We start from the raw sequence: 12,144 nt of genomic DNA on the forward strand, positions 1-12,144 counted from the left end.
ATCCAAATAAAAATCTATAGTTTATAGTTTTGTACCAGTATTAATTCTTCAGTTTTAATAGCTATACCATGATTATATGAGATATTAACATTAGAAGAAGCTGGGTGAAGGGAATATGGGAGCTATGTATTATTCTTACAGCTGTTCTAGAAATCTAAAATTACTTTGAAATAAAAAGTTAAAATAGTGTGCATCTATACAAGTATCAAAGTTATGAAGAAAAAAGAAATGGATACTACCAAAGTCAAGATAATAATTACCTCTACAGAGGAGGGATGGGATGGTGATTGGAGAAGAACACATGAATTCTGAGGTGTTGGCAGTTTCTTGGAAGACGATTACATATGTGTTCACTTGATACTTATTTGTTAAACTGTACATATGATTAATACAGTTTTATGAGTGGATATTGTATTTCATAATAAAAGGAGATTAGGAAATGATATGTATCATTTTGATTTAATAAGATTGCAAATTAGTAGGGGGAAACATTTGTTCCTAATGCCCGTATTTCTTAATGAATTTAGAGTTTGTAAAGAATATTTTCTTTGGTGTGGCAATGAGGTTTCAGATATGAAATGTTGCCTCTCTCATGGTTTTGTATAATTTGTTTAGGTAGAAACATTGAAACACAATGATCCTTTTGCTCCCGGTGGAACAGTTGTTGTTGCAGCTAGTGATTCAGGTAAGAAAACATCATTTTCTTTGAATAGTAAGCATTGCCCTTTTCTTTAAGGTTCTTTTCTTTGGTCTCCAAATGTATTTGTCCTATTTCCTTATGTATGGCTTTAAAATTATTGCATAGTTATAGCCAATTGTAATCTACCAATAATAATAATGATGGCAAGTGTTTATGTATCACTTTCTACTTTCCTTATGATTCATTATCTCATTTATTGTTCATCTTGAAGATCTTTACTACAATACATATTCTCTCTCACCTATGTCAGTAAAACCAATAACATTTTTTTTTTCCCATTATAAAAGCAGTATTGTTTGGCAGTTTCAAAGTCAGCATTGACTCTTAGGGATCTTGGCCTAGATTTAAAAATTTATGGCTTCCAATAGGTAATTATAATAACTTTCCAAATAGTGGATAAGTCCTGTAATAAGACATGTTTTGTTTATGGTACCTAATTTTTCATTTGTCCTTTTAATAACCTTTAAGTAATATTCTCATTTTAATGATCAAGAAATTGAGGACCCAGAATATTGAGTAATTTAGGATGATACTGCTTACTAGATTTGAGCCAGGTGAAGCCAAGATTCAAAGCTAAGTCTGACATCCCTACCTGGTTTGGCTCAGTGGATGGAATGTCGGCCTACGGACTGAAGGGTCTCGGGTTCGATTCCTGTCACGGGCACATGTCCAGGTTGTGGGCTCAATCCCCAGTAGGGGGCATGCAGGAGGCAGCTGATCGATGTTTCTCATTGATGTTTCTAACTCTCTATCCCTCTCCCTTCCTCTCTGTAAAAAATCAATAAAATATATTTTTAAAAAAGAAAAAGAAAAGCTAAGTGTGACAGATTCTAAAAGCTTTGTTAACTAAGTAATTCTGCTTCTTTCTCACAGTTCATTTACAAATAAACAGACTAGCTATTATGTAGGAGAGCAGGAAATTAGAGGGAGTGAACTGAAACAAGTCAATACTTCAATATCATGCTGAAAATAGACTGCCTTATTTTTCAGATGGAAATAGGGTGAGCTATTCAGTACACAAAATTTGTTGATTGTGACAAATTAAGGATTATGAGCATAGAGAAAGATAATAGAAAGAAAGGCCTTCACAATTTGAATTTCTTGTATTGTACAAATTGTAACATGATAGGATTTAACACTGTGCATTATTTATTTTCAGGTTGAAATTTAGCTTCCAACATGAGTAGCAAGAAAGAGGAATGTAGAAACAAGATTTAATGTTGTATGGGGTATTGATTTAAACCAAAAATTTAAATGACAGCAAATATGATTTTTAAAAGGCTTATTCTAGTAACCGTAGTTAAATTATATCTTTTAAAAATACATATGCTTTTTTAGACTTCCCTTATTAAACTGATGAATTTATATATTGCTAGGGATATTATATAATTAGAAAGGATACCCCAAGAAAATAAAATGAAAGGTTAATACATTTATAATTAACTCTCAGTTGCCCACACTAAAGAATAGTGAGTGCCATGAGAGTTCATTAGAACTGCAAAAATTTAAAAGAAAGGGAGACCACCTCCATTTAGGGTAAATCATGAGTGATTTAAAAGCAAAAGATGGCTTTTGCGGTATGCCTTGAAAGAATGGACTGGGGTTTTTAATAAGTAGTTATGGAAAGAGACTATGTCAAGCAAAGAGAATAACAGGAATAAGGAATGGAGGTCGGACATACAGGGAAAAACAGACCTTTTGATAAAGCATATTTATAGAGGAACTAGAGGCCTGGTGCATGGATTTGTGCACCAGTGAGGTCCCTCGGCCTGGCCTGCGGGGATTGGGCCAAAATTGGCTCTCTGACATCCCCTGAGGGGTCCCGGATTGCAAGAGGGCAGTTCTCGGCACCCTGGGATCGGGTTCCCTCCTCTCTGGTTCCGGGTGCATCACCCAAGAACTGCAGCTGCCAAGTCACCACAGCTCAGCAGCTCCTGCATTGAGCGTCTGCCCCCTGGTGGTCAGTGCACATCATAGCTACTAGCTGGTGGGCCTGTGGCTTAGGCTTTTATATATACAGACTAGTGACCTGGTGCATGAAATCACACAGTCCGGCCCACCCGCCCGCTGTCCCGTCTTGACATCCTAACCCAGTGGTCAGCAAACTGCGGCTCGCAAGCCACATGCGGCTCTTTGGCCCCTTGAGTGTGGCCACGAAGTTTCAATCACACTTTACGTGCGTGCCTGCACGTGGTATTTTGTGCAAGAGCCACACTCAAGGAGCTGCAGTTTGCCGACCACTACCCTAACCTCTCCACCCAGACCTTGAGTGCACATAGCCTCGCCCCCGACCCCTCTGGCCTTCTCTGGCTGCTTCAAGCCCCGCCCTCAGTCCTGCAAGTCATCTCTGGGTTGATCCCACCTCCTCTGGGCACCTCCCTGCTTCCGCCCCATCTCTGGAGCAACATGGTGGCTCTGCCCCACCACACACGCAGTCTCCTCCTGAACGGTGCTTATGGCGTGAGGGCATCACGAACATTAGCATATTAGCTCTTTATTATATAGGATAGTTAAGGCTCAAGTGGTGGATTGCAGTCTTACTGTAGGAAGTCTCTTTTGCCTTTGTTGGTTTTCTCTTTTAATTCCAGTTTCAAGCTCATTTTCTGCAAAGTGGTAGAATAAATTACTATAATAGCCTGGGAGGGACTAAGATTTATTGTTGTTAATCATAACAGTACCACTTCTTATTGAGTGAGCATTTGCATAATTCCAGAACTCTATGTGCTAACCATTTTTCCATAATTGGTCTCATTTAATTCTCACATGGGAAGCCATTTCACAAGGTTAAAGAAGGAGTAATAGATGGAAACAGTGGGTCCATCTGAGGTCTCTGGTTTTCCACTGACCTTCTTGATCATTCCTGTGTCTCCTTTGCTGATTCTTCCTCTTTCCCCCAGTTTCTGTATGTCATGCTGCTCTAGGCCCTAGACTTTGGACATCTTTTCTTCTCTATCTGTATTCCCTTGGGAATTTCACCTGGTTTCATGGATGTACATATTATTTATATGCTGATTTATATCTCTAGCCACATTTTTTTCCTGAACTCTAGACTCATACACCCAACTACCTATTGACATTTCCACTTAATTAGCTCCTAGATATATCTAACATAACATGTCTAATAACACGAGACACCTAATCTTCCTTCCCAAACCTGCTTCTCTTAAAACTTTAATTCATGGTGATTTATCTTTAACATTGCTAAGATCTGAAACCTCAGAATCATCCTTGGTTCTTCTTTTTCTTTCTCTCTATCCCTGGTCTGTCAGGAAATCTTACTGGCTCCGTCTTCAAACTATATCCAGTAAAAGGCTTACAATGGGTACCTTTCTAACAATATCTCTTATCATTATTCCCTTTACTCACTCTGTTCCGGCACATGGCCTTTGTGCTATTGCTCAAACAACAGGATGGTGTTCCTTGGGCTCTGCCTTTAACTGTTCCCTATTCCTGGGATGGTCTTTCTTCATCCTTCCACATGATGATCTCCATTACCTCTAATAAATCTTCACCAAAATGTCACTCAGTGAGGCATGCTCTGGCCACCCTATTTAACATTTATAAGCACCACCACCCATCCCAGCATTCTGACCTTACTATTCTCTACTCTTTTTTCTTTCATTATGGCTGATTACTCCCAGCATACTATATAAATGACTTTTTAAAAAAATATTTTTTTATTGCCCTGACCAGTTTGGCTCAGTGGATAGAGCGTCAGCCTGCGGACTGAAAGGTTCCAGGTTCGATTCCAGTCAAGGGCATGTACCTTAGTTGTGGGCACATCCCCAGTAGGAGGTGTGCAGGAGGCAGCTGATCGATGTTTCTCTCTCATCAATTTTTCTAACTCTCTATCTCTCTCCTTTCCTCTCTGTAAAAAAATCAATAAAATATAGATATACACATATATGTATAGATATACACATTTATGTATACACAAATATATATTTGTATATATATTTTTTATTGATTTCAGAGAGGAAGGGAGTGGGAAAGAAAGATAGAACATCAATGATGAGAGAGAATAATTGATCAGCTGCCTCCTGCACACCCCACACTGGGGATTGAGGCTGCAACCCGGACATGTGCTCTTGACTGGAATTAAACCCCGGATCCTTCAGTCCACAGGCCAACGCTCTATCCACTGAGCTAAACCAGCTAGGGTGGATAAGTGACTTTGTTTTCTCCACTAAATTTTAGGTTCCATAGGAACTTGGATCTTTGTATTCACTAATGTATTCCAAGAACCTTAAACCATGCCTGGCCACATATTATTCTTGGATGAATAGATGAATCAGTTACCCTCCTCACAGAGCATGTGATAGGAGCCCAGTGGATGAAAATCCTGGGGATAGGATATATTGTTTATTTTGTTCTGATAAGTGTTTAAAAAAAAAATACTGTGGTAAAATAGCCTATATAATAAAGAGCTAATATGCAAATGGTCATCACGCCATCACAGCTCAGACACTCAACACTGGGGAGAGAGGAATGGGGACCAGCCAGGCTGTGGCCCGGGAAAGGGACAAGCTGCCCACCCCATGGTCCCGGGCACCAGCAGCTACATCTGCACCTGTGGCCCAAGAGAGGGACAAGCCGCCTGCCCCATGGTCCCAGGTGCCCGCACCTGTGGCTGCGGCCTGGGAGAGAGACAAGTTGCCCACCCCACAGTCCTGGGCATCTGCGGCTGCAGTCCAGGCAAAGCCACCCGCCCACGGTCCCCTGCAGCTGCAGCTGGCCTGGGCAAAGCTGGCCCGGGTCCTGGGTGCCTGCGGCTGGCCAGAGGGAGGGAAGCCTGGGTCCTGAGTGCCTGCGACCAGCTGGAGGAGGGAATCCTGGGTCCTGGGTGCAGGGTGAGGCAGAGGCAGTTAGGGGCGATCAGGCCAGCAGGGTGATCAGTCCGGTAGAGGAGCAGTTAGGGGCTATCAGGCAGGCAGGCAGGCAGAGGTGGTTAGGGGCAATTAGGCAGGCAGGCAGGCAAGTGGTTAGGAGCCAGCAGTCCCGGATTGCGAGAGGCAGTCAGACATCCCTCGAGGGGCCCCAGATTGGAGAGGGTGCAGGCCGGGCTGAGGGATCTCGCCCCCCCCCCCCCGCCCCACCCCGCACCAATTTCGTGCACCGGGCCTCTAGTACATAACATAAAATTTACCATTTTAAACACTTTTAAGTATACAGTTCTGTGGTATTCAGTATATTCACATTGCTATGCAACCATCACATACATCCATCTTTTTTCATCTTCCAAAACTGAAACTCTATACTCTTTAAACAAAAGTTCCCCATTACCCACTCCTGCAGGCCCTGGCAACCACCCTTTACTTTCTGCATTTATGAATTTGACTACTCTAGGTACCTCATATAAATGGAATCATGTAATATTTATCTTTTTGTGACTGGCTTGAGCTTGATTATCTTGTGGGTCATAAACAGGTCATTAGGGAAGAAAAGATTTCCTCCTTCTCCTCCCAGGATTCTATGGTAGACAGCTGTTTTATGGGAATTATTTGTGAATCTTAAGACTGGTTTCACTTATTCCTTGTTCATCTGGTTGTGCTAAGACATGTTATGATACCTGTTTGGAAGATCCCTTATAAGTAGACGGTTTCTGTACTCTTTTCCCCCCCCAATATTTTCAACAATAAGAGTTATCTCCTATTTACCAGACCTTGTTCTAGGCCTTGAAGATACAGTGGCGAACAAAACAAACTTCCTGTCTTTATAGAGCTTATATGGGAAAGATAGACAATAAACAAACATGTAATATGTTAGGTACTTATGAATGCTATAAATTAAATCAGGATAAGGGGATAAAAAGTGACATGCCTAAAATGTAGCTTTATCAATCACACTTCATAAAAGAAGCATATCAACATAGTCTGATCTCAAATATGTAATGGAAAAAAATACCAGGATAAAAAGCTCTTAAAAACGTAAAATATTGGTACGAGTTATTTCTGGAAATGAGATTATAGATGGCATTTTTTTTATCATGCTTTCATGTATTTTTCCACAGTGTTCATTACCTTTATTCTTGGGGAGAAAAGGGTGTTAGTGAGGTCCCATTTGCATTTAAAGCCTGATTTTGCTGGCTCATAGCTCCTGTGTGCATCAATAAGAAGAAAGCCACCTGCTGAGTTCCTCTCCAAGTGTTATTCCTGGGACTCCTCAGCAGGTGTCTCACACTTGAGCTAAACAAGTTCACCCTCAGTGACTCCTTCGTTTCTGGGTGGGCCTCTGCTTCATTTCAGTCATGATCGATATCTGAGAAAGTTCTAGCCAAACTCTTATTAATTCCCTAGTTTGGGCAAAAGTGCGTTGTCGTTCATACAGGATACATTTCCCAGTGTTGGACCAGTGCTAAATAGGTCGTTTATTCTGATGAAGAAAGTGTGGAAAAACTCTAGTAAGCTACAGTAGCATAAGCTTCATACATAAATGCCATTTTTTTAATTCATTTCTTTCCCAAAGTACACTCCACAAAATTCCAGTCACTTCACAAAATTTCAGTCAAACTTGACCTAACTCAGCACTATTGCCAAATGTTATGACTTCTTGTAAAAGCTGTGGGACAATGGCAGAGGAAAAGCATGAAGCTGATTTTTCAGTCTTTCCAGTGAAATGAACCCAACTCCTTTCCCTCATTACCTGTCTACCAATCAGGAGAGCATCTGCACCCTGATTGTACCTCAGCTGCTGTGGAATCAGGAATAACAGGAAGAGGAGGAAAAGGAAGGGAAAGCCTGAAACACCAGCCATGACTAGGCTGGGCCCCAGCTGTGGGACTCAGCAGAGAATGCAGTAATAATAAAGCATGTTTCATAGCTCAAGCTCCAGGATTTCCTGTAACTCTGGACTTTCAATATCCTCTTCAGGCTCAGAGTTGTTGGTGTATCCCTAAAGGACTGGTTTTGTCTATGATTCTCGCCACTCCTCTATACTTCCTCCACCCCATGAGTAACTTGGTGATAAATCAAACAAAAATAATATACAGGGGTGGGCAAAAGTAGGTTTACAGTTATAATACAAATAAATAATAATTAATACATAATAATACAAGAATAAACTGCATGTTTTGTGTACTCACAACTATAAACCTACTTTTGCCCACCCCTATATATGTTCCTTGCCCGTCTTCTTGTTTATGCCCATGGTATACTCATTTTTAGAGTAAAGGCACACTTTACACATTTCAATGAGTGGTTGGGCACAGTATTCTAAACCTGATCTACACTAATAAAAGGGTAATATGCTAATTATACCAGGAGACCTTCAGGGAGACCTTCTGGACAAAGCCATGGTGGCAGGGCCGAGGCAGAGGCGGTTAGGGGTGATCAGGCTGGCAAGTGGGGGGCAGTTGGGGGTGAGCAGGCCGGCAGGGTGGGGGCAGTTGGGGGCGATCAGGCCGGCAGTGGTAGCAGTTAGGGGTGATCAGGCCGGGGGGGGAGGGGCAGTTGGGGTTGATCAGACTGGCAGGCAGAGTGGTTAGGGGCAATCAGGTAGGCAGGCAGGCGAGTGGTTAGGAGCCAGCAGTCCTGGATTGTGAGAGGGATGTCCTAAACCAGCAGTTGGACATCCCCCGAGGGGTCCCAGATTCAGGCTCCGCTGAGGGACACCCTCTTCCCCCCACCACCCCACCCCGCACAAATTTTGTGCACCGGGCCACTAGTTTGATATAAAGATGAGGAGTTGAGGAAGGATAAGGAGATTTTTCTGCACCTCTTTGCTTGCTCTCTCTTACACTCTCTTTTGCACATTTCTTTCCTCTCCTTCCCTTGTTTCTTTTCTGCTTTCCTATATCAAGCAGAAATTCCTATAAACATTCTTTGACTTTATTGGTGGCCTTATGCCTGAACAAGTGAAGCCTATCTCAAAGTAGATCAGTTCATTCCAGCCAGAAATGTTAGTCCATGTGGTAAGTGCACTGTAATGGAACAGATACTGTGTCATGCCTATGGAGCAGTGGTTACATAATTGCTTTTGCAATTACTGGGCCTTCTTCCTGGAATAGCTTGCTTTCTCCTACCTTCATCTATTTGGCAGATTCCATCCCTTATTTAAAAGACCTAGCTCAAATGTTAGTCTTCTTTGATACTTTTCCTAATTCTCCCAGACAGTGGCTCCTATGACATGTTTTTCATATCTCAAATAGCTCATTTAAGATGGTTTTATTGTAGTTTGTTTACATCTCCCTCACTAGACTGTGAGCTTTCCAGGGGTAGGAACTCTATTTTCTTATTTTCCTAGATGTGCTAATCAACAAATGTTTTTTGATCATTCATTTTTCATTGGCTAAGCCTTATTCCCTATTTTTAAGGACCTTAAAATCTAGTAAAGTGTGATATATCAATCATAGATAATTATAGTACAAACTAGAATGCAGTCAGTGCCACAAAAAAGGAAGAAAATCACTTCTTGTTCTTAGAATTAGAGATGCCTCGGTTATTTCAAGCCTTGTGGATGAGGTAGCATTCAAATGGGCCCTGGAGAATAGATGTGAAATGTGGAATTAATGTAGTCTAGCTTTCTTTACTTCTTGATGTCGTTATTATAAATATTTTAAGTGCATGGGAGCTATATTATGTGACATGTATTCCAGAGTCCTAAATGCTTTATCTAGAGTTAGTTTACCTGTTTTTCATCTTAAATTACTTATTAGTTGATTTATATAAAGAAATGCATTTATCTTGTAGGAATATCAATGTGCTCACTGTCTTTTTGGACTTAAGTCAGAAATTCAGGAACTAATATTTGGGATTAGATATTTTTCACCTATCTGAAATGTTACCAACCAAAAGAGGACATGAATTTAATGTCTTTCTGTTTTATTGCATTGATTTTCTTTATTCATTTTAGCCACAGACCCCTTTGCTTCTGTTTTTGGAAATGAATCATTTGAAGATGGATTTGCTGACTTCAGCACATTGTCAAAGGTATCCAAAGTGATTAGTGGGAAGGTATAAAATACATTGTTTCTACCAAAAGAGCAATTCTTCCTTTCAATTATATAACCCCCTCACAGACTTTGCAACTTGATTTCAATAATTCACAGCAAATGTTGATTTCAAATAGAAGTGGAAAATAAGATATAATTAAAGTAGATGTACATATTTCTATTCATAAAGACCATGGTGATAGCACAGGTAATTATAGTTTTCTACTGACAGGTTTGCTCAACAACTTCATTTTTAAGAGTCTTATGTATTTTTAAACACGTTTCTTCCAATTAAACTGCATTTTTCTCCTCTTGATTGTCTGGGTCAATAGTTGTATAATCTGGGTATTCATTCCATCCTCTGCATTGGTTAATTGGCTTTTTTTGTTCTGAGGCTGCTAGGGTTATGTTAATACACATAGTCCAGCACTTACATGTCTTCTACCTGTTTTCCAGGATAGCTCTAGGACTGATTGAAGCCAAAAGAATAAAATTAGAATATATGTCAAATTGTCTGTGCCATTGGTTCTCAACTAGGTATAATTTTCCACCCCTCTGCCTATCCCCAGAAAACATTTGGCAATGTCTAGAGATACTTTTGGTTGTCACAGTTGGATAGGGGGACTATTCATATTTAGTGGATAGAGAGAAGGGATGCTGTTAAAACATCCTACCAAGTTCTGCCCAGTACCCCCACACCACAGAATTATGGCCAGCCCAAAATGTCAGTAGTGCTACTGTAGAGGAACACTAGCCTAAATAGAGCTAAAATCTTAACATCTGATTCATTATAGAAAACAGAATCTTTCATTATTCCATGTATTAGAAGGATAGGGTCTTCAGACTCACATAAAGATTAAAATTATGATTCCATGAGGTCAGTTTGCTTTAAAAAACTGAATTTCAAGTTGTCTTTAATGTTCAAGATGCTGTTTTAAAATGGCCTCCAATGGTTTTGTATTGCCTGAAGCTTGACAAACCTTTGATCCCCAGATGGCTTATTTTGGTATAATCTTTTGCTCTTAAAAAATAGCAATGTTATAATCACTACTCATATAGAACAATTAAAAAAATATTTCCCCTTTGGCTCTGAATGCAACGGTTAAAATGTCAGTGCTCAGAATTGAAATACATAAAGCTGCATAATACTGAAGACCATTCTTCCAAATGCTACATGTACAGCTTAATTGGTATAATATATATAACCATGCGTAAACATTTCTTTTCAAACAAAGGCTAACAATGAAGATCCTTTCAGTTCAGCCACACTGAACTCAGCCAGCAATGTGGTCCTTACAAAAAACGTGCTGGAGGAAGCACCAGTCACAAGTGAAGATGTACCCCCAGCACTGCCACCGAAGATCGGAACTCCAACAAGACCCTGCCCGCCACCACCTGGTATGAGAGTTCTTAAATCAACAAGATGCTTTTTTTTTTCTTAAAGTATTGTGCGGGCCTTATTTATAGACTTACCTAAAGGGCCTTTAACAAAACAAGTCAAGAAAACATGGCAGGAGCCTGCTACTATCCTGTGTTCTGACCTCAATACAGAATTACAGACATGTGCCTAAGAACCCAGCATGTGTAACTGTCATGAACTACTTTTCTGGCATGTTCAAATTTCTTTTAAAATCATTTTAGAGAAGCAGTAAATAGAAAAAGGAAAGTATCTATGAAGTCTCTTGGGAAGCCCATTGATTACTGTTTGAACAATAGTTTCCTGCACTTTGGTGTTTTAATTAATTTCTATAAGAGAAGATTAGTTTGAAGTCCCATTCTTTTCTTGCCAAATGTACTCCTTAAATTCTTTAATGTGAGAATATATGGCTTTTGGTATCCAGCATTTAGCAATATAGTGATTTGAAATAAATTGTTTTTCTTGAAGAAAAATCTTTTACCTCAGTTAATGAAAGATGCCTTGGTTTTATAAAAGTGATTTTTTTTGGCCAAAGCCGGTTTGGCTCAGTGGATAGAGCGTCGGCCTGCGGACTGAAAGGTCCCGGGTTCGATTCCGGTCAAGGGCATGTGCCTGGGTTGCGGGCACTTCCCCAGTGGAGGATGTGCAGGAGGCAGCTGATCGATGTTTCTCTCATCGATGTTTCTAGCTCTCTATCTCTCTCCTTTCCTCTCTGTAAAAAATTAATAAAATATATTTTAAAAAAGTGATTTTTTGGGGGATCTGGGAATAAATTCTTAATTTTTTATTTTTTTTAACCTTTAGCACTATCCAAAGAAAAGGGACAAAAAAAAGACTAATCCCCTGAGTAGTTGTGCTACTAGGTTGTTATGTGAGAAGACACATCTGGTACATTGTTCTTTTAATCGTGTATCATTCCTGGGGAAATTTTGAGCACAGGACTATAGATTACTATTCTTTTTTGTTGTTGTTAATCCTCACCCAAGAATATTTTTTCATTGATTTTTAAAGAGAGTGGAAAGGAGTGAGAGAGAAAGAGAGAAACATCGAAGTGAGAGAGACACAGCGATTAGTTGCCTCTCGCATATGCCCGGGGAT

At 40.2% G+C, this 12,144-nt stretch overlaps 2 protein-coding genes across 6 annotated transcripts in view; one reads left to right on the forward strand and one right to left on the reverse strand.

Annotated features, from left to right (window-relative positions):
- Positions 1-12,144, reverse strand: part of LOC132231104 (calmodulin-like) — a 428,233-nt gene that overhangs the window by 127,540 nt on the left and 288,549 nt on the right. The gene's annotated exons all lie outside the window — the stretch shown is intronic.
- Positions 1-12,144, forward strand: part of EPS15 (epidermal growth factor receptor pathway substrate 15) — a 123,046-nt gene that overhangs the window by 104,513 nt on the left and 6,389 nt on the right. For 3 of the 5 annotated variants that reach the window (XM_059689626.1, XM_059689622.1, XM_059689624.1), the window contains exons 21-23: positions 616-685; positions 9,551-9,651; positions 10,865-11,027. In XM_059689626.1, coding sequence (XP_059545609.1) covers positions 616-685; positions 9,551-9,651; positions 10,865-11,027 — 334 coding nt within the window. The remainder of the gene's footprint in view (positions 1-615; positions 686-9,550; positions 9,652-10,864; positions 11,028-12,144) is intronic. The other 2 variants (XM_059689623.1, XM_059689625.1) reach the window with 1 other exon arrangement.

This window comes from Myotis daubentonii, chromosome 3 (assembly GCF_963259705.1).
Source record: "Myotis daubentonii chromosome 3, mMyoDau2.1, whole genome shotgun sequence".
In the NCBI taxonomy this organism is placed as follows: domain Eukaryota; kingdom Metazoa; phylum Chordata; class Mammalia; order Chiroptera; family Vespertilionidae; genus Myotis; species Myotis daubentonii.